We start from the raw sequence: 27,951 nt of genomic DNA, 5'->3' as shown, positions 1-27,951 counted from the left end.
GCCAAACCAGATTGTTGAAGCAAAGAAGCTTCCATACAACAGGTCAGCGCAGGCAATTAGTGGAAGATAAGGAAGTTACTGTATATACAGACAGTCGGTATGCGTTTTCTACTCTGTTCTACTTTGCAAAACAATTGGAGCACAGAAGGATGACAACATAAACCGGTAAGCCGGTTACCCATGCCTCCTTGTTGAAAGACTTGTTGCAGGCTATCCTTTTACCTGCTAAACTAGCTGTGTGTAAATGTGCTGCTCACACCACAGGCACAGATGAAGTCTCAAATTGAAACAGATTAGCAGACAAAATTGCTAAATAAGAAGCAGCAGGGAGACATGGCCATGATTTTTTTTTAATAGAGTCAGAGGACACGCAACTCATAGATAAAACTATACTGACAGATATGCAGGGTGTCAAGTGGCATGGTGGTACAAGACGGTGTAAAATTAGGTATTGAATTTGGCCCAGGCACATTGGCTATCCCAAAACATGTAGTAGTTCCAAAATTTCACCAGGAAATGGTGTTAAAGCTTGACATAGGGTGACCTGATGGAAATTAACAAATCTAATAAATTAAATTGTTAGCAATTGAGAGGACACGACTTGTTCAAACACGTAGCAACGCACAATTTTGGAATAAGAGTTTGCTATGCCATAATTTTAAGATGTAACAGCTTGAGCAATATCAATATATCTGTTTAAGTTGGAGGGACCCATTATTGTGTGAAGTACTATTATGAGTTGAGATTGATCTTTATTAGACAAGATATATGTGATTAATGTTGCAATGTTTTGTCCAACCTGTATTCAACATTGGTGTTCCATCCATACCTGAATGTATTAAGTTGAGGGGAGACATCAAGGGCTAATAGTGAAAGAACAAGCAAAACAGGAAACATCTGCATCCGGTGGCAAACTGTAGTCATGCGCAGTGGTTGCTGCTTGTAGCAAGGTTGGCAAGACAACCAGTGGTGCAGGGATTCTGACCTTTCACCTACATATTCCAATGAGGTAATGACAGAAGCCTATAAATGTATTGCCTGGACACAGAGCGGGCGCGCTTCTTCCTAGTCAGGGCGATGGCCGTGACGCTGCCCGCAGTAAAATAACGAAGATGGATTTTTCATTCTTTTTGAGATGGAACCAAAATCTACTAAGATGAATGTCCAGAGTCTTCGAATTGGACTTTGTCAAATTTTAAGCTTCGAGGAAGGCAGAGGAGACAGCCGCTCCGGGCAGAAAGGGGAAGTCGCCAATTTAACTTTTTTGGCTACGACCTTTCCTTTTTTTTTTAAATAGAATTCGGATTTTGGAACAAAAGAGAGCCGATCACTCGACTTGTTCAACCAAATAGGATTTTAGACCTTTTGTCTCCTCTTTTGTTCTGAGTGGGTGAGTCTTGTTTTTTTGTTTTTTCATCTTGTAATTCTTTTGCTTGCTTATTCATTAAATCTCTTCTTAATCCCTAATTCGGTTATCGATTATTTCATATTAACTATGTTGAGCATGGTTTTATATGCAGTAATTACAACTTTAAAATGTCTTTATTCCCCTATCATAGTCATTCTTTAAATCCGTTCAATTATTTTTAAAGTGAAGACAGCTTTAATCCTTAACATCAGGAATTGTCAGATCTGGTTCGAAGTAGTTATCTTGAGCTCAGCTAGGGCGAGGGCGCTCTAGTAAATTAATGAATCCTTGAGGTCTTAACAAAGACATCTAAAAATATCCGTAACATAACAAAAGCATCAAACTACCGAAGGGGGCCATCATTATGGCGCGGTCATTTCGATGACTTGCCTCGAATTGAGTTACTCAGCACGCGCTTCGGGTGACTTGAGAGGGATTGGCGTCATAAAGAAATTAGATTGATTCTGGTAGAATTAATTTAACACAGGTGGTTAGATACGGACGAGTCCCTTCACCCCGGCTTATCGAACCATCCATCCATCCATCCATCCATCCATTTTCTGAACCGCTTAGTCCCCACGGGGGTCGCGGGCGTGCTGGAGCCTATCCCAGCCGTCATCGGGCAGTAGGCGGGGGACACCCTGAACCGGTTGCCAGCCAATCGCAGGGCACACAGAGACAGACAACCATTCGCACCCACACTCACGCCTAGGGACAATTTGGAGTCTTCAATCGGCCTACCAAGCATGTTTTTGGAATGTGGGAGGAAACCGGAGTGCCCGGAGAAAACCCACGCGGGCCCGGGGAGAACATGCAAACTCCACACAGGGAGGGCCGGAGGTGGAATCGAACCCGCACCCTCCTAAATGTGAGGCGGACGTGCTACCCAGTGCCCCACCGAGCCGCCTCCATTAGAAATAATGGAAAAAAAAAAAAAATCCGTTTCAAGACAAAAAAACCCCGCCTTTTTTAAACGTTTTTTCATTTGCACATATCTGTCCGATCGCGCAACTGCAGCCCACCACCGAACGCGCAACAGTAACGCGTCGCCAACCGCGCAACTGCACCGCGCTGGTCGCATTATTGTGAGAGAGCCGTCGCTAATATTTAGAAAATATTTTTAAAGTCCTGATGTACTTTCCAAAATGTATGTGGACCTCAGTGCGCAAGGAGCTCAATTTGGTCCGATCGCACAACCGCAGCGCGCCGGGCGCTCACTGTCGCATTGCTTTAAGAGCGTCTTTGTGTTTTAGGATGGCTTTACTGCTCCCACTTGCTTTCTTTGGAGGCATGATTAGGGGTTAATACAATCCTCAAAGTCACGAAAATACAATAACAACGGAGTCAGTCGGCATCCAGGCTCGACCTCTGAATTTTGTTCGACAACCGAAGCAAAAATATCTCAAATTTTTTGTTCGAATTCCGATTTGTTTGAGAACCAGGATGTTCGAAAACCGAGGTTTGACTGTAAAATAAATAGATGCAGTTCACTGACAAGTGCCGCTATTTGAGCTAATTTTTAGAACAGTCCTGCTGGCGACTCATGTGGTCCTCACGGGCGACCTGGTGCCCGCGGGGTGACCCCTGGTCTAAATAATAATAATAAATAATCGACGGACGACGATTTGTACACAACATGTGGGGGGGGGGGTTGCTAGGAATTCACTGGGGAGCCAAGGGGGCGCTAGCCTGAAAAAGTTTGGGAGCTTTAGCCCCTCTGCAGTAACGCAGTCTGTAGGGGAGACGAGAATTGATTTAAGCCGGTATGGAAAGAAGCTTCGTTCCGAGTCTAACCGCTGTTCAGGTAACTAATCTATTGTTAGATTAATTCCGTCATTTCCGGACGCCAGTCCCGCTGAAATCAAAGAAACCCGAGGGTTGAGTAACTACTTTGTCGAGACCCAGGATCTCCTCGATCACGGCCGTTTTAGCGGTTTTCCTTTCCTATTAAGATTGTTGCTTTTGTTATCAGCTCAGAATAGTTTTGTTAAGACCGCAGGAACTCGTTTATTTTCACTAGCGTACACTCACACTAGCTGAGTTTAAATTAATGGTTTTGAACCAGATTCTGACACTCTCTGATGTCAAGGATTAAAGCTGTCTTCATTTAAAAAAGAACTGAATGGTTTAAAGCATGACTATGATAGAGAAAGAAAAGAGATTTAAATCATAAAAGATCAAAATAATCATTAATCGAAATTAAATGATTATAAAGTAGAAATGTAATGAATAAGCAAGAAAGAGAATTACAAGTTTCAATTGTTCGAACAACTAAGAATAATTTCCACTCACCACTCTCAATAGAGCAAAAATTATTCAGTCTCGAAGTTATCTCGATTCAAAACTCAAAATATAGTAAAAAAGGGTAAGAGGCTAGAGATCTAAAATGCTGTTTGGGGAAAAAGTCAAGTGATCAGTTCTCCTTGTTCCAAAATCCGAATTTTGTTTAAAGGAACAGGCTGGCCTAAAGAACGGAGATGACGACGCCCGAAAAATGGCTCCTCTCTCCTGCACCGAGGTCTGCATCTCCTAGCCTGTCTTTGAGCTTAAAATAAAAAAGTCCAATTTAAACATAGTATAAATTAATCTTAACGGACCTTGGGTTAATCTCAGAAAGAATGAAATCTATCTTTGTCTAATCGGCGTTCTCGACCCACGGCAGTAGCCGCAGGGGCCATACCCCTGATGTTTCCCCATCGCCACTGGGCGAGAGAGAGAGCGATGCTCTTTGTCCGAACGAACCTTTTATACCAGTCCAGTTCGTGGGTACTATGCCTGCTTGGTCACGTACCAGTTTTTTTCCATGACATCATACATTGGCCTCAGATAACCCAAATGCTTCCAGAATAGACTGCACCTTCATCTCAACCGGATTCAACCAGATGAGGTGACCATGTTCTCGCGGAAATAACAATTTTCTCAGGGATGCTTCATCGTGTTTCCCACTCCCAAATCTTGTCAACTGTCCATCAACGTGACATTTGCAAATGTTTTTTCTCTGACTTGTGTTCCGTCAAACAGCATTTTGTTTAGGATTCAACTGGATGAACGTGAGCGAGGTCACGCTCATATGTGGGACCTCAGTCTTCCACCACTTAGTATCACCATTAACCCTTTCCGCCTCCTTGTCTTCGCTCACATTCATACATTCATGTGTAAATGGAACATCAATATTACATGCATGTTTGATACTAATCAAACATCATCACAATAATAGCACATACTTTCACAATAGTCAATTTAACATATAATCATACCTATGATCGTGGATTCTCTTCGTTAGCAGGTTAAAACACTCAAGCATCTTCAAAACATATTTTGACAAGCTGGTGACCTCTAGGTCAAGCTCAAGCATGGGATTGCAGTCTTCCACCCATGGTATCACTGTCAGCCCCTTGTTCTTACTCAACTCTTAATACATTCATGTGTAAATGAAACATCAGTGTTATGATGCTGCTCAAGTTGCTACTAACTATACAATATTGCAGAGCAGAATAAAATTAAGTATATTGCAGCTTACTCTAACTGAGATTAACATGTCTCATTCTCATCACCTAACGGTGAGCATGGGCTTCCCGAGTTAGTAAATTAAAATATTCAAGCAGTTTCAAAGTATATTATAGCAAAACAAAATAATATAACATACTCCAAAAGTGTGTGTTGCTGTGCTTCAGAACAAGTCTTCATCTGATCGATAACTTTTTAAGCTATTAATTTATTATGTTAGCTCAATCTGACTTTGACACCATCTTCTGGTGAAATTTGGAACGGGAATGGAGGTTTACTGGTTCAACCAACAAATTCCCCTTCACCAATTAAAAATAGTTAATTTTGAAGAAGTAACTTTTAAGTAACCCCTACTCAGGCCCCCTTCTTCAGGTCTTCCATGTCAAGCTTTGAAATTTGGAATTTCATCTCAGCCAATTCGTCTGGGCCAAATCCAATACACACTCACGCACCATCTTTTATCATCCTATCCACCATGTAACTCGGCACTTCCTAGCTGTTAAAGAATGAAGCACGTGTTAGCTGCAAGATTCAAATGAACCATTTTCCAATGATATACTTTGCCCTGTTTGAAAAAAAATGATGGCATTTTTGTGCCTTAGAATGTGGTGCAATTTAATTTGGCTGTTGTACATATCCAATCACATTATTTTAAAATAATACTGATAAAATTGCTTGTTCTACAAGTTGTTATCCAAATGATGAAAATGTAAAGGGTAAACCTGGGTTTTATTTTGCACTTTGACATTTGAAAGTCAAAGCAATGACATGTCAGAAATGCAAGTTCCATATTGAAGATTGCAATTACGACATACACTTTTTGCATATGCTCGACAGTAGCTGAGCATACATAAGTATATTCAAACCACCAATAACAGATCAATTTCCAAAGATAACGCAAGGCAGTTGTGATTACTTCTACAATCAAGAATAACTCAAAGATCAATCTGTACCTTGTGGAGTCCGGTCAGTTTTTAATACAGATGCTCTTCTTTTCTCCAGGCTTGGAGTCTGACAAAGAGGGAAAGGGAAAAAGAACATGTCTGATTTGACAAATCACCCATTAACCGCTGTTAATCACATGGCACAGCACAATTTTAACTTTAGAAATGATTTGCCTTGCAGTTCCAAGCCCTCTTGAGCGCAAAACAAAGTTACGTGCACATTTTAATGACATCAGATAAAAACCAACATTTTCACATGCCACTGCTTGAGCTAAATTTGGAGTCACAAATCACTACATGAGTAAAAAAGGGAAATTACATCTTTGCCATGCCATCCGAAAATCTCAAATTTGGGATCTATACCCTGCAAATGAAAAAACACGCTCACTCTAACTACTCGTAAAAGTAGTTTATATGGGTCACTTCATACATTTCATGCAACATAAAATGCCTTATATTAAAAACGTAAGATGAATAGGTTTCAACCACGTTTAAAAAGTAAAGGATGTTAACTTTACCGAACCACCACCCAACAATCACATACAAAGAAATTACTCGCAAAAACATTCTTGAAACATAACAGTGCATGCTCTGTTCAAAATTATTACTCACCAAAATGCAGCCCTTGTTTGTCTTACAGAAAAGTAAATTGGTTTGTTCTTTTTCTGAAACAACGTCGACTCTTGGAACTCGAAGAAAAAGACCCACTCATCGCTTCTTCCCAGATTTTATTACCAGACAAACCGGAACCGGAAATAAAAGCGATTACTTTTAACCCGAAACTCGAGTTTCTGCCCCCTAGTGGGGAGAGGTAAAATATGTCCCCAAACGCTATTTTTTTGGCGTATACTGTCTAATGCAGGGGTGTCAAACTCATTTCACATTGTGTGCCACATGCGGCCTCGGTAGATGTCAAGTGGGCCTGACTGTTAAAATTATGCCATAGTCTGCTATAAATAACCAAAATATCATGTCTTTCCTTTTTTTCAGTGTAAAGAAGCACAAGAACATTAGGAAAATGTTGAAATTTAATGAACATTCGTTTTACAAAACATTTCATGAAACACATCAGATTTCCTTAGACATCGATTGTTGTGGTGTCCATCATTGGCACCAACTCAATAAACTCTTCAGTAACAGTCAATGTCTCATCAATTCTATGAATAAATAAGGCCAGTTGTGCCATGTCTGTGATGTCAGTGCTCTCGTCAATTGCAATGGAAAATGCAATAAATGACTTGACTCTGTTTCAATTGGCTGTCAAAATCTGCTGATAGGTCCGAAATCCTCTCTGCTATAGAATTCCTAGTCAGGCTAATATTAGCAAATGCTTGTCGTTTCTCGGAACATACAAGTTCAGCCGCCTTCATCATGCATCGTTTAACAAAGTTACCATCGGAATACGGCTTTGATCCTAATGCTATTTCGCTGACAATTAGTTAGCTGGCTTTTACCGCTGCTTCACTGACTTGTCGGCTCTGGATAAAAGTTGACTGCTGTTTCCTCAGACCTGCCTGCAATTCGTTGATCTTATCTCTTCTCACTTGTCCTTGCAAGCCGTCATATTTTTCGCTGTGAAGAGTCTCGTAGTGGCGTCGAATATTTAAAACTGAAACTTGTTGCAAACACACCAAGCACAAAGGTTTTTCGTGCATTTCTATGAATAAATAGAACGTGGTCCATTTTTCATTGAAAATTCTACACTCCGTATCAACTTTTCTCTGTTTGGATAATGACATTTTGGCTAATGAGGGTGTAGGGGAGGGGTAGAGACCAGGGTAGAAACAACGTCGTAACAAGCAGCAATTGGTGCATTGCTACAGTCTGCTGTGTTGGGTCTGTCTTCTCTGATCAAAACAATGTTGTCTTCTACTCTGATCAAAACAGTGTGCCCCATAGCGGATAATCCATGAATTGCATATTATTGAAAATATTAATTCCGTGTCTTTTATGCATTTTTTCACTTTTAAATTATCCTGCGGGCCTGATCGAACGCAGGTCTGATTGAACCTCCTTGCGGGCCGGTTACGGCCCGCGGGCCGGATGTTTGACACCCTGATCTAATGTATTTAATTCAATCCCCCACATGGTCAGACAATCTCCAAGTAGACATATGGTTAAAATTAATAAGGATTGTTTAAAATTCTGTACATTATTTATACAACTTACAGCTGGTTTTATAGAGTTTTATATTTTGAAATATGATCATATTTGATGGATTTAATTTTGTTGTCTATTTTCGGTTATTCCATAGCCCTAATATCAGGTTACCGAAATAACCACACTTCACATGGTTCAATGGTTGTTTAAAACAGAGCCTCACAACTTCTGTACAATATTAATAGTGTATGAATTTATACAACTTCCCATTCCTTTTCAAACAAGTAGGCTCTGCCTATTTTGTGCAGTGGATTTTTGTCCGTTTGTATCTGTTGTTTGTACAGAGTCATAGTTTGAATGACTTTCACCTTGCTTGAGTTTTTGAGTGTGTCTTCATTTGATCGGTTATGTGTGGTTTGCCTGTTTGAAATGAATGAATTCAATTCAATTCAATTCAATTTTCAGAATGGTTTTGGGTTTAATATTTCATGTTTGATGGATTTAATTTTGTCGTCTATTGGAGACCTAAAATAGACGTGCATTTTAGGTTACTCTATAGACCTAAAATAGACATCTAAATTAGGTCTAAGTGTAGAACTAATACAAACGTCTAAATTAGGTCTACAGATAGACCTAATATAGACGTGGATCAGGTTTCAGAAATAACCACACTTCACTCGGATCAATGGTTGTTTAAAACAAAGCAATGCACTCTCTGTTCATTATTTATACAACCTACAGCTGGTTTATGGTTTAATATCTCATATTTAATGGATTTAAATTTGTCATCTATTTTAGGTCTATATATAGACCGAATTTAGACGTCTATTTTAGGTCCATATATAGACGTAATTTAGACGTCTAATTTAGGTCTATAAAATAACCTAAAATAGACGTCTACATCAGGTTACAGAAATAACCAATTCATATGTAGGGATCAATATGATTGTTAAACACAAATCCAAACAACTTCTGTACATTAGTTATATAACTCACAGCTGGTTCAGACTTTAAAATTACGAAATATTACGAAGTATGATGTAACATCATATTTGATGTTTTTAATTTCGACGTCTATTGCAGGTCTATACCGAGACCAATTTTAGACGTCTAAATTAGGTCTATACATAGACCAGACGTCTAATAGACGTCTATGGGTGACAGGGTACTATGCCACCTAACCAGAGTGACGGGAGGGGGACAAATCAGAAAACGTGCTCAGCTCGTCGAGAAAATGTGATTTACCGTATTTGCCGGTGTATAGGTCGACTCAGTGTATAAGTCAACCCCCTAAAATTCGACGGAAATTTACGATTTTATGATATATCCTTTGTATAAGTCGAGCTCAATTGTTGCATTATATTAAACTTCAAAATTCAATCAGAAATATGCGAAATTTATTGACGAAATGTGTTCAAATTCCTGGAGGCCGTGCGCATGCGCAGTGGCCGGAAATAACTCCAGCCGAGCGGATCGGCTGTTTATAAGCACCGCGGAGGAGATCGCGGAGCCTCATTCGACTTCCAGCGGCCGGCGAGCTCGCGCACGCCGCCCGGCACCAACGGGAGGCCGGAAATAGCTCCGAGCGGATCGGCACTTTATAAGCACCGCGGAGGAGATCGCGGAGCCTCATTCGACTTCCAGCGGCCGGCGAGCTCGCGCACGCCGCCCGGCACATCCGGGAGGCCGTGCGCACGCACCAAGTGGCCGAAAATAGCCCCCGCCGAGCGGATCGGCTGTTTATAAGCACCGCGGAGGAGATTGCGGAGCCACATTCGACTTCCAGCGGCCGGCGAGCTCGCGCACCCGCCCGGCACATCCGGGAGGCCGTGCGCACGCGCCAAGTGGCCGAAAATAGCCCCCGCCGAGCGGTTCGGCTGTTTATAAGCACCGCGGAGGAGATCGCGGAGCCTCATTCGACTTCCAGCGGCCGGCGAGCTCGCGCACCCGCCCGGCACATCCGGGAGGCCGTGCGCACGCGCCAAGTGGCCGAAAATAGCCCCCGCCGAGCGGATCGGCTGTTTATAAGCACCGCGGAGGAGATCGCGGAGCCTCATTCGACTTCCAGCGGGCCGCGCACTCGCGCACGCCGCCCGGTTCAAATTTTCTAAGTGCAACGCACAATGAGATGCATGAGAAACGGCCTTGGTTACCATCACATTTGAAGCGATGAATACGAGGTTAAATTTTATGACTCGGTGTATAAGTCGAGGTCGATTTTTTTCGGTCGATTTTGGATCGAAAAAGGTCGACCAATACACCGGCAAATACGGTAAGCAATAAAATTAAAAATGCGCATAAAACCTAATCCAAACGTTGCAAGTGGTCATTTCTTCTTGTGCCGTGGTCAACTCGGCACTCTAGAGCAGTGGTCCCCAACCTTTTTTGCGCCACGAACCGGTTACGTGTCAGAAATATTTTCGCAGACCGGACTTTATAAAAATATATAATATATTTATATAAATAGATAATACATTTATAATAAATATATTAATACGATGAAATGAAATGATACGACTGGCATGCAAGTATAAACGACATGAAAATAAAACTCACTGAAGTGTAATTTGGAATTCCCTCTTTATTTCTGTAGGTGGCCTTAGAATGTCCACCTGGCGTCAGTGACACAATTCTATTCTATATTTGCTGGTCAGGGAGAATTCAGTTTCAGCAATGTGTGCAATCCTATAATAAGGTAAAGTGGCTGTTGTCGTCCATCACCAACAGCGCTGGTCAAGATCTCCTTTTTAGGACTGAAGTAAACTAGTAGATTGAAAACCACAGCTGGTGCACAAAGCCATGAAATCAGCTCCTTGCCAGGTATAAAAGATACGGGCCTGACAGGGGTTGGGGGGGCTTTTTTACATCCATGCCTTGGGCCACTCAACTTTTTGGAAAGACTTCACTCTGACATCGGTTGAATAAAATCTTTTCCCAATCAGCCGTGGTCCCTGAATTGCTTATTTTTCTGAAAACAGCCACCGACCACCGAGTGTTTTTTGGAGACCAGCGAAGCAGCAAAAACCATATACCACATTTTTGGCGTCATGAACAGGATTCGTGTTCTCCAGGGGACCGTCCCGTCCGCTCTCTCCGCGAGCATCCAGCGGCCGGCCGACGACCTGTATTGAGGTGAGTTGCTTGCACTCAAAGTCGCCGCAGCATGCTCGCTCTTGGAAAGGGGGGGAGGGAGCGTTGTCTCCCGCACGGAGGACAGTTAAACGGATCTGACGGGGCCACGGCGGGCTCCAGGGAAAATTGTCTCTCCTAGTCAAAAGCCGTCATAATGCGACTTTTGAAGTGGGAGTGGCCCCAAATAGAGACAGCGAAAGAAAAGTAAAATAAAAACAGGAAAAATAAATAAAAAACAATAAATAAAAAGGGAACAGTAACAAAACGTTTTGGGAATTGTATGAATGACATGTCTTGTGAGAATGATAAACGAGAAGAAATAAACGCTCCAGGGAGGGCGAATGTGAAACAGGACAGGTTGTCGAGAACAACGCTGGTTGGCTGTCACGAGACGAAAATAGTAGGAAGTCCCATAAAACGTGGACGTGGAAATTAGTCGTTTCAATGGTCCCGCGGAAGATCGAAATTTTAGCTGTGTGATTGTGGCGAAAACACAGGTACGATTGAACTATGTTGTGACAAGAGATAGATCACACCACCTCGCCCCCAGAGGTTAAAAATTCCTGGGACATAGCCGGGACACTGCAAGCGCCAAGTGCGATTGTCGAGATGTTCGGTGGCCGTGCTAGTCTCTGCCAAAGTCCAACGCAAAAGGGAGGTTGCGTCGACCGCGTTTGGCCAATAGGAACGAGCGCAACCTTGGCAGCCGTACTGTGGGAGTGGATGGAGGAAATATCCGGCCAGGACAGGGACCTGTGGGCCGAAGAGAATGATGCACGCGAAGCCACGTCGTTTGGGCACTGATCGAATTAGAGGTGTATGTGAGTTATAAGGCTTATCGATTTAAATGCTGGTGTAAGAGGCCCCCAGGTAAAACGTAGGACTGGCGGTTTTCGAATATTGATTAAGCTGATACGATCTGCTTGCGGTTCGATTCCTCTATGGGGACGTGTCATAATAGGATGCACATCTGTCAAAGTTTGATAAATTTGAGCCTGTACAGACCGCGTTTGGGAAATAGGTGCTTGTCGGCTCTTTTGTATGTAGAGAAAATCCCTCTGTGTGAAAAGGGAAAACGTGGCAATGAGGCCTCTTGAGTGCAAGGATTGGTATACCTTGGGAAAAAAAAGTAATTTGTGTGCACACTTAAGTTAAATTCTGCAGAAAATAAAGGGGAAAATATAAAGCGCTATTAGAAACGAAATGAAGGTTAAGTAAGACGTGCGTATTTGTCAGTGCATATCTGCACTGTTAAACACCAAACTGCATAGCAGCAGTTGGCAAGCAGCAAAACGTGGAATGGATTCGAATCCTGCTCTGTCTTCTATGTTTGTGCGTGAGCGTTTATCGCTCAATAGCGTCTGTTTGTGATTGTCTGCGCGTGCAGAGACGTGTGGGATCCTATGTGTGTGTGAGTGTACCCATGGGTGTGTGTATGTGAGCGTGCGTGTGTGCGCGTGTGCGCGATCGTGAGTAAGTGTGTGTGTGCTCTTGAGTGCGTGTGAGTGCTTGTAGAAGAAACAAATGGAATGGATAGGATAGTGTGCTTCTCGGTGCTCTGGGGCGCGTGCCCGCCTGCGGTGCCCGCTCGGGGAGGGGAATCTGGCTTCGGGGGCGGGACAGGGAGTGGCCAACCTGTACCTGCCCACCGTGTTTCAAGGCTAGGCACTCCCCGTGTGGGTGACGTGGGGGCGGGGCGTGGGGCCGGAGTTATGCCCATTTTGGGGCCTACCCTGCTGGTAGCGAGAAAATGTGACAGGATGATGGAGGACGGCATGCTGAAGGAGCAAAAGAATGCATGACCAACAGTGGAGGTCCTGAGGTAACTGCAACCCAGGAGAATTAATGTGCCACAGCTGTCTAACAAGAAACAAGAAGCACGGGAATGCTACCTAATACGACACTAATATAGATGTGCATGTATGCATCTCAAGAAAGAGTGTGGCCCCTCATAAATAATACTAGGGTCAGCTGGCGCCCCCTAGACCCTCTGGGAGCAATGAGAAATTGGAGTTGCAGAAAAGCCCAACTTGTTAATTTAAATTAAAGACAGAATGATAAAATTAAAAACCAATTATTGATATTGCTCTCTGGGGCTCTCCTCAATACTTCTGATTTTCTGTTTACATAAAAAACCTGAGACGGCGGATACATCCGTTTCTCCAGGGGGACAAAGAGACACAGACTGAACTTCCAAGTCGTCTGGAGAAGAGCTTCGTGGAGCGTCGCATTCAAATTCTTAAGGCCAGTGTGATTTTGTCCACAAACTCTTGCATGTCACTCTAACCTGAGAACAGGGATTGTATAGCAGACTGACTACAGACTGATCATCATAAACTTGTGAACAATTGTTTTTCAAACAAGGTGTCATCTCCAACATAAGTTGAATGCAGGTACAGAAATAGCGCGAACGGAATACACCGGATCGAATATCAATTGAGACAGCCGGTCTTAAGGGGTCCATCTGAGGTTGGCAAAATCGTATGTCCATTGTTTAATTGATATTGTTACCTGCAATCAAACCAAATCCAAAAAAAAAAAAAAATGGGAGAAAGGAACTATGCTAGTCCAATGGTGACTACCCCCATCGAGGTAGTGCTGAGAAACTACCCACTTATTAAGGGGGTTAAAGAAATATCCAAAAGATGGAATAAGAGATGGCCTGACATCGAGAGGCCTTGGCCGGTGGAAGGGACTTTTAACAGGGAAGTAGTTGAGACTATACGTGTACTAGTATCAGCATACAAGGCAGGACATAAAAAAGGAAAAAGAGGAGAAAAGAGGAAGGAAAAAAGAGAATGGGAATTGGGATTGTTAAAAATATTTGAAGAAGAGGGACTCAAATTGAACCGAGAGTACCAACAGAGAAAAGAGAAAATTAAAGCTGAAGTGCAGAAAAATATGGAAGAAGCTAAGACACTAATGGAAAAAGCAAACATGCCTTTTTCACATGTGTCCCCTGTTAAGAATCCCCCACCGTATGATGTGAGTGAAGACCGTGGAAATGTCTATCCACAACTTCCGATAATCAACCAGGAAGGAAGTTATCAGCTGGAGACGGAGGATAAGGACATTGTCGAAACAGGAAGAGCAAAGACCACCATCATCATGCACCCTAGCCCTGCCCGCAAAAGAAATAAAACACGGTTTGCGAAGCATGACACTCTTGACTACACCAGAAAGGAGCTGCAGTATGACAGCCAGAGTGATGCTGAAGGAGCAGCGGGGGGCTATGACCCCACAATCAAAAGCATTTTGAAAAAAAGCGGAGGAAAAAGGACGCACTCCGGGGAGAAAGATTAGAACAAGAACATATTTTAGTAGTACCGACAGTGGAAGCGACAGTAGTGATGATGACGGGGGAGACAAGGATCCTACGCCTACCTCATGCTCCACCCCCACGACCATGGAGGATTGGAAAAGAACCGCCTTAATGAGCATTAAGAACAGGAAAAAGCAATGCCTGGAGGAATTGGACTGGAGTGTGGAACCAAGGGAGCAAGAGGAGCTGGAGGAACAATTGCAAAGGTTGGAGGTTGCTGAACGCGAGCTGAAGAAAGAAGTATCCAAAATACCAGCATCCCTTTTGAGCCAGGAGCAAAGATCAAGGCGGGCAAATACAATCCTACCAGTTTTGGTGAGAGGGCAACAGCTGGAATACAAACCATGGCAGAATTCCGACATGTCAGCCATCCTTGAGAAGCTACCCACCATTCAAGACGGAGCACACCCTTGGATATCCAAATTGGAGGAGTGCATGGTGGGAACCCAATTCGCGGTAGGAGACATTAAGAGGCTTCTGGCTAACGTGCTGGGAGTCCATACCATGAAAGACATTTTGGGAAAAGCAGCCTTACATCGCTTTGCTACAACATCAGCAAATGACTCTGACCTGTTTGCAGCAGTCCGAGGCCAGATGTGGGGAGCACTGAAGGCAGCGTACCCGACCAATGTAAACCCTGATAATATTGTGCTCGAACCCCTGGGACTGACAGAGAACTCACGCTCATACGTAGCAAGAGCATATCAGACTTGGAGACACATCACAGGAAATGATCCAGATACAACCCAAATGGAAAAATCTATCTTGCGGGATAAGATCCAAAAGGGTCTGCCCGTGCAAGTGAGGAGCAAACTGGCTGAAGTGGTGGGACTGGGAAGCATGACGACTAATGTCTACACTGATCACATCGCCCATCAAGTTGATTGGTTCCGCAAGAAGGAGATGGCTCAAAAGGAGCAGGACCAGGAAGTGGTGAGGAGGCTGAACCAAGTGCAGCTCATGGACAATAAAAAGGAAAAGAAGCAGACAGTCGTGGTGCAAGCTCCACCGCAACAAATCATGCTACAGCCCACGTCCCCGCATGGCCTAACTCCGCAGCCAGCCATGGCGATGCCCTTCAGCCCAGCCCCTCAATGGGGAAACAGACCGGCCCATCTCTGGGGAGCCACGGCCCGTGGAGACAAAGGACGGGCAGGAAGGCCTAATCTCCCGGGGGGCCCACAACAGAGACCTAATGCGTGCTATAACTGCGGACGACCAGGCCACATGGCTCGCCAGTGTGATAGGCCCTATAACAACTCCTCTGGAGGTGGCTTCAGAGGGGGAATCAAACCACGAGGCCAAAGGCCTCAGGGCCCGGTAAACCCCTTTGGGGGACCGGAGCCTGGATTTTAGGGGTGCCCAGAGTGCCCTAAGGGGGGATGTCAGCTGGTAGTGTCAGGTCCGGAACAGGAGCCAACAATAACAGTGAAAGTAAATGATCAGCCTTTGACAGCTATGGTTGACAGCGGAGCGGCTTTCACTTGTATCCGGCCCGAAGACGCTACACATCTCCCCATGTCCGGTCATTTTGTGCGGACAATAGGGTTCGAGGGTATTAAACAGCTGATCCCTTCCACAAGACCAGTAAAGCTCTGCTGGCAAGACCACACAATAAAAATTCCAGTCCTGGTGTCAAACCGTACACCTATTGCCCTCCTCGGCAGAGATGCCCTGTGTGGATTGAACTGTACCATAAAGTGTTCTCCCGATGGATGTGAGGTTGAAATACCAAACAAAACGTGCCACAAGGTGATGAAGAAGTCAGGGTCCGGGGAGTCAACACCCACTGTATTTTGGGTGGGAGATGTCAGCGACAACCTGTTGGAACCATACAAGAAGTGGGAAAAGTTTATCCGCTCCAATAGACCAGGAGCAAGGACCCCAGAGTACCCAGTCCACTGCACGCTACAATATCACAAAGTCCTAACGCAGGCACAGGCAGAAGAGTGGTTGCGTCAACAACCTCAAGAAGTGCAATTGAACGGCACTTGCATTATCCTGGGACCACAGGGAGTGGCCATGAAAATCCAGAGAAACGGATTCATTGACAAGGAATTTAAAGTCAAGAATAGCATCCCACATGTGACTTTGTTGATAGCAGAAGACTGGGAGCAGCAACATGTAGGAGAAATGATGGCGGAGGCGGAAACACTCAAGTTTTCCCCGCTGGCAGGAAACAATGCTCTGTGGGTGAGTGTTGATAAATGTTTCATGAAAATCATGGTTTCAGCGCATGGACATGGACAGCCCCAAACAGTGCAGCTGTCACACGACTCCATCCTCAGTATGACGACAGATCAACTTAAAGAAGACATGCTCCGACAGGTACCCGACTACCTGTGGTCTCGCCATAGTACGGATATTGGACTTGTAAAATCAGCACAACCGGTAACAGTGGATCTTCGGCCAGGCTGCAGACCTCCATGGAAGACACAGTACCCCCTGAAGGAGGAAGCAGTGCGGGGGATTGAAACACAGATCGAAGGATTGCTCGTGGCAAATGTGTTGAGGGTAACGCAGACCCCTCTTAGTAATACACCAATACTGCCCTTGAAAAAGCCTGACAACACCCACCGGCTAGTACATGACCTTCGAGCCGTGAACGAAGTGGTGATTGACAATGTAGCCGATGTGCCAGATCCGCACACCCTGCTGGCACAGATTCCGCCGGACGCGGAATGCTTCTCAGTGGTGGACCTTTGTGGCGCCTTTTTCAGTGTCCCACTCAGTAGCGAATCACAAGGACTGTTCGGGTTCACGTTCAAAGGACAGTTTTATCAATATCAGAGACTTCCTATGGGTTACAAACATAGCCCTCATGTGTTTAACAAAGTGTCAAAGGATGATCTCGAAGGGCTTGAAAGACAGGTGCAGGGCACTGTTATTCAATATGTGGACGACATTATTGTCTGTGCATCGGATGTCGAGACGTGCCACAAAGACTCGATCAAACTGTTGCAAATTTTGGCAGAAAATGGTCATAAAGCAAATGGCAAATGTTAACCTTTTTGGGAATTGCGGGTTATTCGGCCTCTTGGGTCGAAGAATACGCCAAATTGGTAGGGCCGCTAAGAGCTATGATCAAAGACACAGGCAATAATGATCTCCACGCCACTCTGGATTGGACACAGGATGGCCATGTGGCGTTTGAAACAATCAAAGCAAGATTGCAAGAGGCTCCGGCATTGGCTTTACCGGATTACTCCAAAAAGTTTGTGTTATTCGTGTCAAGCTCAGCGGGGGGTAGATTTGCATGTGCAATTCTTTGTCAGCCTACAGGCACGGGGGTCTGGACCCCAACCTGTGGCCTATTATTCGACATCCTACTCCGAGGTGGAGATGGGCCTGCCGCCATGCTATAGAGCTGTGGTTGGAGTCTATTTGATGTATTACAAAGCCTCTGCTATCACCATGGGCTATCCTGTGACAATTCTTACTCACCATAGTATTCGGACTCTGTTGAACCATGGCAAGTACACCTTGACGGAACCCCGGCTCCGGGATTATTACAGGCTCTTGGAGCAAGAGGATGTCACTCTAGCAAGGTGCAATACTGTAAACCCAGCTGAGTTTTTGCCAACTTCAGAGGATGGGGACCCCCACGATTGTTTGCATGAGTCAGAAAAATACTCTAGACTGCGGTCCGATTTGCAAGCTATCCCCCTGAGGGAAGCGGATCTCGAACTTTGGACAGACGGCTCTTGTTATCGAGTCGTGCAAGCGCAGGGACCTGAGTTTGTAACGATCAAAGCCGAAGTGGTGCCACAACGGGCCTCGGCCCAACTTGCTGAACTGGTGGGGTTAACAGAAGCATGTCTGCTCGCAGAAGGGAAAAGAGTGACAATCTATACAGATTCGGCATATGCGCATAGCGTGTGCCACCTGTTTGGTGCTGTGTGGAGGAATCGGGGGTTCAAGAAGACTGACGGTTCCCCCATCCAGCATCATGCGCAGATAATGAAGCTGCTGGTGGCCATGATGAAACCTAGAGAAATAGCCATTGCAAAATGTGCTGCCCACAAGTCCGATGCGTCCAGAGTCACGCAGGGGAATAGAGTGGCGGACGAAGCAGCCAGGGCTGTCACGAAAGGCAGCCAGAAAGGGAAAGTTTTGTTGGTTACGCATGAGGTCGACCTCGAAGACAGGGTCACACTCAAGGATGTAATCTTAATGCAGGCAGCCATTAACCCGATGGATAAACACCTTTAGGAGCAAAGGGGGGCGAGTCAAGACCCTACTGGACTGTGGAGAAATCACGAAGGTCTGGTAGTGGCGCCGCCAGATTTGCTGGGACTGTTAATCCAAGAGGCACATGGGTTGGCCCATGTGTCAAGGGGGGAGGTAAAGAGAAAAATAACCGCAGAATACGGGTTTTGGGCGCCATATTTACTCGAACAAATCGACCAGGTAATTGGAAAATGTGCAATCTGTTTGAAAAACAATGTGAGAAGAGGGGTAGCCACCCCCACGGGTTATATCCCAACTCCTAATGGCCCCATGAGAGAACTAGTGGTGGATTTTGTCGACATGATACAACCTGTCGAAGGGAAAAGATACATGTTGGTGGTCGTAGACCGGTTTTCAAGATGGCCGGAGGCCTGTCCAACTAAACGGAAAGATGCTCAGTCTGTGGCCAAGTTTCTGTGCCGCGAAGTTATCAGCAGATGGGGTCTGCCGGATAGGATTTCTTCAGATAACGGGAGAGAGTTTGTGGATAAAACGGTCAAAATCATAATACAAAAATTGGGAATTAAACAGCGGCTCGGAGCAGTGTATCATCCACAAAGCGAAGGCATTTGTGAAAAAATGAACGGCGTCATAAAAAATCGAATTTCCAAAATTTGTCAACATACAGGCTTGAATTGGATAGCTGCCTTACCACTGGCACTGATGGTTTGCCGGTCGAGTGAACTACGCGATTTGCATTTGACCCCACATGAATTGGTAACCGGTAGACGCATGCCTTCGCCGTGTTTGCGTACCAGTGGGAAAGGCCCAAGCCTGTCAATCTTGGAGGATGAAATGAAAGCCTATGTCAAACATTTAACCACGATACATAGGAATATTTCCACCTATGTTGTTGACAGGCAGAAACAAGAAGAAGCACAAGAGAGACTCGAAGCAAATACTAAAGACACGGTACAGCCAGGAGACAAGGTGTATGTGAAAGTGTTCCGCCGCAAGTGGTACAACGAAAGACGGCAGGGGCCATTTGAAGTTGTCCGCTGTACCGGAACAGCGGTGCAAGTAAAAGGGTCGCCAACTTGGTACCATCTGACACACTGCGTCAAGGTGCCCAAAGATGAAGAACCCCAAAGAGGGAGTCGTGGCTGCGAGAACTCCGAACAACCGCCAGAACAAGAGTCGCCCAGGGTTCCAGATCGGGATGAAGACGGGCAAGGTCGAGCTGTGGTGGATAACGTGTCTGCTGTATCTGTTCCTGAGGACATCGGGGGCGACACAGCCGACGATCGAGGAAGCCAACAGTTCGACAATGTCAATCTTGACGACGCGCCCTCCCCAGATGCAGGTGACTCTCCCCAACACAGCGACACCGAACCAACTACCACCGGAGATGGTGTCCCCAATGGACACGGTCACCATACAGGACCCAGTGACGGACGCCCAGTCCGCCACAGAGTCCGGCCTGAGCGTTACATTGAGCAATGTTGAGGGAGTGTTGGGAAGAGCTGTCATACTGCCATGTAATTGCGCAAGGGCAGGAAGGTCCCTGTGCAGACACACCGCCAAATGGGAAGACAACACCGGTAACATCCTTGCCCTGGCCCAGCGAACACATGTGGACAATGTACTGTTACGAAATACATATAGGCGATTTGAGGTGTTAGGAGATTGCGCTCTATTTCTGACAAAAATTGGCATGACTGATTTCGGAAACTATACGTGTACCTGTTTCAAAATGGGAGTGGGAAAGGCAGAACGCATGGGCGACCAAACGACGGTAGACAGTGTTACTTTCGTGACATTGACGGAGAAAAAAGAAATTGATGACGAACAACCAGACAGCCCAGTCACGGAGTATGTTAAGACGGAGAAGGCAGTCACAATCAAAATTGACGTTGTATCCATGACAACGATTGGCGACAACATTGAAACGCAGTCGGCCGCGTCGAGGACGCTCATGACAACGGCGGAGGCGGTAAAGCCGACGCCTGACGTTCCAGGACCTGTCCACGAAGCCTTTGCGGACTCGGACTGGTCCCCGGCGGAGGTGCGAACCAATTTGCATGCTATGGCAAGACGGGAAGCTGCTTGGAAGGCTTATGGGTTCGATGCTTTGGCATTACCGGGGGTTGATGAATGGGCAGGAAGAAACATGTGGTATCAACTGATGGTGCATTCGATCAAGTCGTCCAAGGCAGTGAGTGGGCCGTGCTTGGTAAGGGTAAAATCACCAAGTACGCTGAAAGCTGTTTTTCAGACTGTTCCGGTGCCGGTATCCGACGATTGCCAACTTAGGCTACTGCTTTGGTTGGTGTACGAGCAGTCGTGGAAAGCACCTGAAACTGACGCTCAGGTCAGGAAGATTTTTAAGCCCACAGGGGTGTGCGCGTGGATAAGTGACCTTCCCTATTTGGATATGCTCGCCGTGCATGAGGACATTCAAGTTGCGGTGCCAGAATCCATAGATGTGCCATCTATAAAGGTGCCCGCCTGTTTTTGCTCTAATGTGACTCACGGTGGTCCGGGGCTGCCTATGGGGGTGGCAGATTGCGACTATTACTCTATGCAATTCCCAGGTGAAGCATGGGGGGAAAGGGGAGCCATCCATCCGGTGACCTTTCCTCTGCCCGACTCCTATAATGCGATTACGGTGATGGTGGAGAATCGCACGGTGCCTGGAAACACAACCATAGGTAGCCTTAGAGACATCTGGTGGGTATGTGGGACTAAAGCTTATTTGTTTTTGCCGTATGGATGGTTGGGTTGCTGCTATTCTGCTACCCTGAAGCTCCCATTTGAGGTGATGACAATAAAGAGGGGCCACAAGCCAGAGGGGGAGACTTATCAGGCGGTCCCAAGCAGGGCCAAGAGGGAGATGGCGGCGTTTCACACTACGGATGCGTACCATTGGAGAATTAGCTTGGGAGAAAAATGGGGCCTTGGGATCTTTCCCTGGTATGGGGTGACCTTTTTGCCAGATCACATTGATAATATTACGTATACCCTCCGGGGATTTGCGAATGAGACGATCAAGGGCTTCCGACAGTTGTCACTTACCCAAAAGAGCCATCGGTTGACCCTGCTTAAACATGACATGGCTTTGGATTATATCTTGGCGAGGCAAGGGGGGTTGTGCATAGCCCTAAACTTGACAGATGACGCTTGCTACACTTTGATCCCTGATAACACCGACAACATTACCAGTATCATCGACGCGCTTAAAGTTATCCGAGATTCTTTTGGACCGTCCGAGGGCGCTGGTTGATCAGCAACCAGCTGGATACAGGATAGACTGGGACCTATAGGGACGATAGTGGCGCAGGTGTTGGGGGCGCTCGGGATATCACTATGTGTGATGCTTTGTTTTTGCACTGTGATAATGACTTGCGCAAAGGCCATGATATTACGGTGGATAGGCGTGGTAATGCCAAGGGACCAGACCCAGATGCCGCTGCTCCCGATCGACTGTAAGACTGATCTGACGTACTCTGGTGAAATGATAGTGACTGACAGGTACTCGGATTAAACATAACAAAATGATAAGGGGAGTGCATGGGAGAGGAGAATTAATATCAGAAAAATACAAAAAATAGAGCTATACACGAAAATGAAAACCCAAAGTTAGGGGATGAAGGAGTGGGACCATCGGCGTAGCACCACTTCCTTGGGTTTTCATTTTCCTTTTTGTGTGACGTGTTGCATGATTCCACTGGAATGTGATCCACCGTATGTTGTTGCCCAGCCCGCGACCAGTTTACCATCGTTATTGTGTCAAAGTTGCATGTGTTTTGCGCTGAGTGCCATTGTCATCACACGATACTGGCAGGAGTTCTTATTCGTTCCAGAACCTCTGAATGCTGACCGGGGCCGTGCAAGGGACTCTATGGACAGTGACCTGGACATAAGGACTTTGTATGGACAGCAGGCCCTGGGCAGTGATACCCAGCACGTTCTATCGCTGAAGATTCGGGGAATGGACTCTGCCTCGGCACGCACTTACACATGAAGAAGGGGGGCGACATTTCGGGGGCTTGTTTTGATAGCATGATTTGATACCTCATTACTATATACCTCATTGTTTATTCCAATATTTTTACCTCATTTTGTTACCTGCTGGCCTGCTGATCATGTGACGGTACAATTTCACTGTTTGGTGATAGGTGGACATGTCATTCCATTTCCATACTGTTTGGTGAGCTCATACTGTTTTGTGGATTGTAATGTGCCAGGGCTCCTTACACCTGGGTGACACCAGGTGAGGGGAACCGCTGGGGTTAGTAGAAGGGGCCTTCCTCTTTTTCCTTGTCATTAGACTGGCGAGGTTTTTCTTGAGGAAGGGCCGGTAGCTTTTTGGGGCTTCTAACGGGCCACACCAAATTTATTACTTCGCAATTTGTCACCGTTGTAAGGGTATTACCTAAGGGGGGTGGTATCGTCGTTTGAATAATGTGGACTTCAATTTTCTTTACTTGTGGTTCCTGAGAGGCCTCAGATTGTTGTCAGGGAGCAATTGGCTAACTAAATAGTTTGAGCTTTCCTAGTTACAATAACCTTACGTAGCATGCCTTGAGCGTGATTTAGGCTGAGGATTTTTGGGCCAAATTGTAGACGTGAGCATATATAAAATTTGGTTGGGGGAAGATGTTTGGACCTTTACCGATGTCATCTGTTGTTAGACCGTTTCCGGGACTATTACTTTGTCCCGGAAGGGGGGAATGAAGTGTAATTTGGAATTCCCTCTTTATTTCTGTAGATGGCCTTAGAATGTCCACCTGGCGTCAGTGACACGATTCTATTCTATATTTGCTGGTCAGGGAGAATTCAGTTTCAGCAATGTGTGCAATCCTATAATAAGGTAAAGTGGCTGTTGTCGTCCATCACCAACAGCGCTGGTCAAGATCTCCTTTTTAGGACTGAAGTAAACTAGTAGATTGAAAACCACAGCTGGTGCACAAAGCCATGACATCAGCTCCTTGCCAGGTATAAAAGATACGGGCCTGACAGAGGTTGGGGGGGCTTTTTTACATCCATGCCTTGGGCCACTCAACTTTTTGGAAAGACTTCACTCTGACATTGGTTGAATAAAATCTTTTCCCAATCAGCCGTGGTCCCTGAATTGCTTATTTTTCTGAAAACAGCCACCGACCACCGAGTGTTTTTTGGAGACCAGCGAAGCAGCAAAAAACATATACCACATCACCATTACGTTGAATTAGTGGGAGCACTGAGCTTGTTTCTCAGAAACGAGTCTGTCCCATCTAGGCGTAATTGGAGACAATGACACCCGAAGTGGTTAAGGTTTGTCTTTTAATGCAGGTTGCTTGGTCTCCATGTGCCGAAGTAGTTTTGAAGGCTTCATTGCCTCGTTAGCTAGCCTGTCGCCATATATTATGCAGCGTGGGCTTGGCGCGTCAGAGTTACCTGTGGCGATAAATCCATATTTTAAGTAGGACACCAGTAATATTCTTTTAAATGCAGCTTTCCGATACTTAGAAGTCGTAGCCTCCTCTCCTTCCGTCTCCTCATTGGGCTTTTTTTTTTTACCCCTCCGAAGTTTTCAAACAGCTGTTTCTTGCTCAATTTTGCTTGCTTTGCGGGCTTGACTGAGGTGACATGTCTCGTGACTGAGATGAGCGTCTTGACCTGAACCGACGGATGTAATTGGGAGACAATCGCCAATTTTTATATATTTTTCTAAATAATAGAGTCATTTTTACTAGCTTTGCGGGCTCGACTTGGGAAACATGTCACGTGACCGGGACGAGCGTCTTGACATGAATTAATTGATCGTCGATAAAAAAAATATATATATACGTACGTATATATATTTTTCTGTGCAGCTTGGCGGCCCGGTACCAAGTGACCCACGGAACGTGACCGGTCCGCGGCCCGGTGGTTGGGGACCCCTGCTCTAGAGCCCCTAAGAGAGCACCCCTAGGCTACTTTCATTTCAATATGTTTAAATAAACATTTAACCAGTCCGGCCCTAGACTTGTAGCACATTTGTTTTTTTGGCCCTCGGTGCATTTGACTTTGACATCCCTGCGTTAAAGAATCGGGAGTGTGACGTAATGCTACAGCGCGATTATAAAATCCCGGTTCGATCCGAAAATGACGTCATGCAGCCTCAAAACTGGCCGATAAAACGGCCCTCTGAAGACGCAGCCAGTGAATTTGGACTCACGTGACTTACTATGAAGGCTTGAAATATTTGGTACGGAATGACCCATATAGGTACTTTGTCCTAGTGTATTTGCCGTAGTTAGCGATCAAAAATGGTCGAATTTCTGCGCATGCGCTACATGGATCGTGCATCAGTCACGGACTTCAATCGCGTCTTAGTCTTTACACGAATAATAAGTTAGTCTTTACACGAATAATAAAGATGAGGCAATACCTATAATGTAATTATCGTTAGGGCAATAGTTTGGATATCTAATGCCATATTAGGAGGTGTATAGCTGACTGTAACTGTTCTTTTGGAGAAGGAAAATAACATGGCTGCGGTGGAGCTCGAATGGATTCCAGAGTCACTCTATAACACTGCTATTTCGGTTGTGGTGGACAATTACATTCGATCAAGAAAGGACATACGCTCGCTCCCAGAAAACATACAGTTCGATGTCTACTATAAGGTAAAACCGTCTAATCACTAGTCAGGGGTGCAGGATATCTTGTTTTTATTTTATATTCAATTTTTGAGTTGTGTTAACGCTCTAAATATACGGCTGTGTCTCACGTCTTAAATTAGTGATCACCGATTGTTGCCGCATAAGTTTGTACTTATACGATGCTCAGTAATTGACTGCGGTCAAGCCATCCTGTATGGCTTTTTTAAATGGTATGGCTCTCACGGGAAATATATTTTTAAAAATGGGCATTAATGTCACTGTCCGCCAAAAAGGTTCCCGACCCCTGCTCTACGCGAAAATACGAAGTCTAGCCCACACGGTGGCGCACTGGTTAGCACTTCCGCGCACTGGTTAGCACGTCCACCTCACAGTTCGGAGGGTGCGCGTTCGATTTAACGTCCGTCCCTCTCGGTGTGGAATTTGCATGTTCCCGTGCCTGCGTGGGTATTCTCTGGTTACCTCCCACTTCCCTTAAACATGCCAGTCAGCTGATTGAGCACTCTAAATTGCCCATAAGTGTGAGTGCGAGTGCGAGTGCGGATGGTTGTTCGTCTCTGTCCTGCGATGGGCTGGCAACCGGTTCAGGGTGTCCCCCGCCCACTGCCCAATGACAGCTGGGTTAGGCTCCAGCACACCTGCGACCCCCGTGGGGACAAGGGGTACAAATAATGGATGGATGGAAGCCAGCCGCCTCGAATTTCTTCATACTAGGCATTATTGCAGGGGTGGTTTTCAATGCGGGCCACATCAATAAATGTAAGAGGGGGTTGGCCATGTACCGTAATTTCCGGACTATAAATCGCGGTTTTTTTCATAGTTTGGGTGGGGGGGCGACTTATACATGTTTTTTTTTCACAAATTTTTATTTGATCATGAAGACATCACTTACAAGTATAGTTGACCACTTCCCATGTTATTTTTAGTATAGTTGATCACTTCACATGCTTTTATATCTTTATCTTGAACATATTCAAAACATAAAAAATAGAGAAAAAAATCAAATAAAGCAATTAACACATGCATATGTGTACTATCTCACCGAGGGATAGTGGGAACGTAATTTCAATCTCTTTGTGTGTCTTAGTATATGAAAAAAAATCGACGATAAAGCAGACTTTGACTTTGATAAAACAACCAAATAAACAAAACAAAAAACTACATCTGAAAAAAAAATATTTTCAGAGGAAACTGGATGAGGGCGCGCTAAATTTCACCGCTGGCCGTGACTCATCAACTGGGTGGGCTTAAGAAAAATGGCACCAAAAAAAACCTCATATTTTGCAGGTTACAAACTTCAAGTTGTAAAATATGCAGCTGAAAACAGTAATCGAGCAGCAGAAAGAAAGTTTGGAGAACCGTGATGTACCAATGGATTACTATTTCAAGTGACATCAGTGGCACGGCGCGGCGGTTGTTTACATAAAGGACAAACGTACCCACGTAAGGACTACCGGCATCATTTGCGGTGATCATTTCTAAGTGACACGGAGGACAAAGAGTTTGAAGGAATTAAGGATTTGGAGCTACATAGAAGGTTTGAAAAACTATTATGGCTTTTATGCACGCTCGGTCCGACTCTACTGAGTCGGGGGCCGGCGCTCGGCCGAGTGGCTGTCCGCGAACGGTGCATGAGGCTCGGACATGGCCATTACGCACACCCGGTCCTATGCCATGGAGCTCTCGTGTCTGGATGTCCACGCCGCCACACGCTTGGAAGTTTGTTTTGTTTAATAAAGAGCCGTTTACCAAACCCACGTCTATCCTTGTACTTTGTTAACGCTACAATATAGTTATATACTAGATCTGTGGAATAAAGACGAGGCTGACGTCAGGGCGCACGCGCGGTGATGTTGACAAAGGACGAGGAATTTGATCGATGTATTTAATGGATTTAAAGTGCACGGATGGTTTGATAATATTATTGGCTTATATTATAGTTATTTGAAATATAGTTTATCTATCGTTATATGAGCCTGTGGAATATTTTGAAGTGCAAGCGCCCTCAGCCGCGCGCACCCATTGTTGACAAAGAACGATCGATGGATTTAATGAATTGGAGTAACACCGATGGTTTTATAAACATGTTATTCGTGTAATAGTTGTCCTTAATCACTCTATATGTTACGTCAGGCCCGTTCTCAGCTCTTTGTTTGTGTTTGTCACATTAGCATACCTACCGTTTAGCCTGTTGTTGCTATTTAATGAATTGGAGTGACACCGATGGTTTTATAAACTTGTTATTCATGTAATAGTTGTCCTTAATCACTCTATATGTTATGTCAGGCCCGTTCTCAGCTCTTTGTTTGTGTTTGTCACGTTAGCATACCTATCGTTTAGCCTGTTGTTGCTATCGTTTAGCCTGTTGTTGCTCGTTCATGACTGTTTTTGGTGTGGGATTTTGTCGAATAAATTGCCCCCAAAATGCGACTTATACTCCGGAGCGACTTATATATGTTTTTTTTTCACTTTTTGGGGCATTTTATGGCTGGTGCGACTTATACTCCGGAGCGACTTATAGTCCGGAAAATACGGTACTAGAAATAAAGCATTGGCCCTTAACTTTAGTGTATTAGTTAGAAAAAACAATTAAAATTGGTCAAATGTTATATAGTTAAATATAATCACCGCTTTCCATAAATGGATATTTATTCATTCATTCATTCATTCATTCATTCATTCATTCATTCATTCATTCACTGCTAATAGTTGTGGAACAGC

General features: G+C 45.1%; 2 protein-coding genes and 1 long non-coding RNA gene across 10 annotated transcripts in view; 2 read left to right on the top strand and 1 right to left on the bottom strand.

Moving 5' to 3' along the window:
• Positions 1–6,620, bottom strand: part of LOC148394806 (uncharacterized) — a 42,544-nt gene extending 35,924 nt beyond the window's left edge. For 2 of the 4 annotated variants that reach the window (XR_015859305.1, XR_015859307.1), the window contains exons 1-2: positions 6,472–6,619; positions 5,869–5,926 (exon numbers count right to left, since the gene is read on the bottom strand). This is a non-coding gene — a long non-coding RNA (uncharacterized LOC148394806). Of the gene's footprint in view, positions 1–5,868; positions 5,927–6,471 lie in introns of all 4 variants that reach the window. The other 2 variants (XR_015859308.1, XR_015859306.1) reach the window with 2 other exon arrangements.
• On the top strand, positions 1,021–23,901 carry LOC148394805 (uncharacterized). 5 transcript variants are annotated; one of them, XM_088380075.1, is made up of 3 exons: positions 1,021–1,390; positions 10,938–11,091; positions 13,233–23,901. In XM_088380075.1, exon 3 carries the CDS (start codon positions 19,719–19,721, stop codon positions 21,864–21,866), a length of 2,148 nt encoding a protein of 715 aa, XP_088236201.1. In that variant the 5' UTR covers positions 1,021–1,390; positions 10,938–11,091; positions 13,233–19,718; the 3' UTR covers positions 21,867–23,901. The 5 variants fall into 5 exon arrangements, with proteins under 5 accessions (XP_088236201.1, XP_088236202.1, XP_088236200.1 ...); XM_088380076.1 differs by lacking the exon at positions 1,021–1,390 and adding an exon at positions 3,094–4,295 and having other exon boundaries at positions 19,504–23,901; XM_088380074.1 differs by lacking the exon at positions 1,021–1,390 and adding an exon at positions 3,094–4,295 and having other exon boundaries at positions 13,258–23,901.
• A 982-nt stretch (positions 23,902–24,883) lies between these two features.
• Positions 24,884–27,951, top strand: part of appbp2 (amyloid beta precursor protein binding protein 2) — a 237,519-nt gene continuing 234,451 nt past the window's right edge. Inside the window, 1 exon segment of the mRNA XM_088380624.1 lies at positions 24,884–25,236. Within this exon segment, the coding sequence (XP_088236750.1) occupies positions 25,099–25,236 (138 nt within the window). The 5' untranslated portion in view covers positions 24,884–25,098.

The sequence above is a fragment of the Syngnathus floridae genome, chromosome 7 (assembly GCF_059516105.1).
Source record: "Syngnathus floridae isolate MCC-2025c chromosome 7, RoL_Sflo_1.0, whole genome shotgun sequence".
NCBI classification, from domain to species: Eukaryota; Metazoa; Chordata; class Actinopteri; order Syngnathiformes; family Syngnathidae; genus Syngnathus; species Syngnathus floridae.
The sequence above is the reverse complement of the archived record's forward strand: the minus strand, read 5'-3'. Positions and strand labels throughout refer to the sequence as shown.

Excerpts from the sequence above, each read along its gene's own strand:
- LOC148394805 (XM_088380075.1), top strand. The coding sequence starts at position 19,719 with ATGAAGAACCCCAAAGAGGGAGTCGTGGCTGCGAGAACTCCGAACAAC.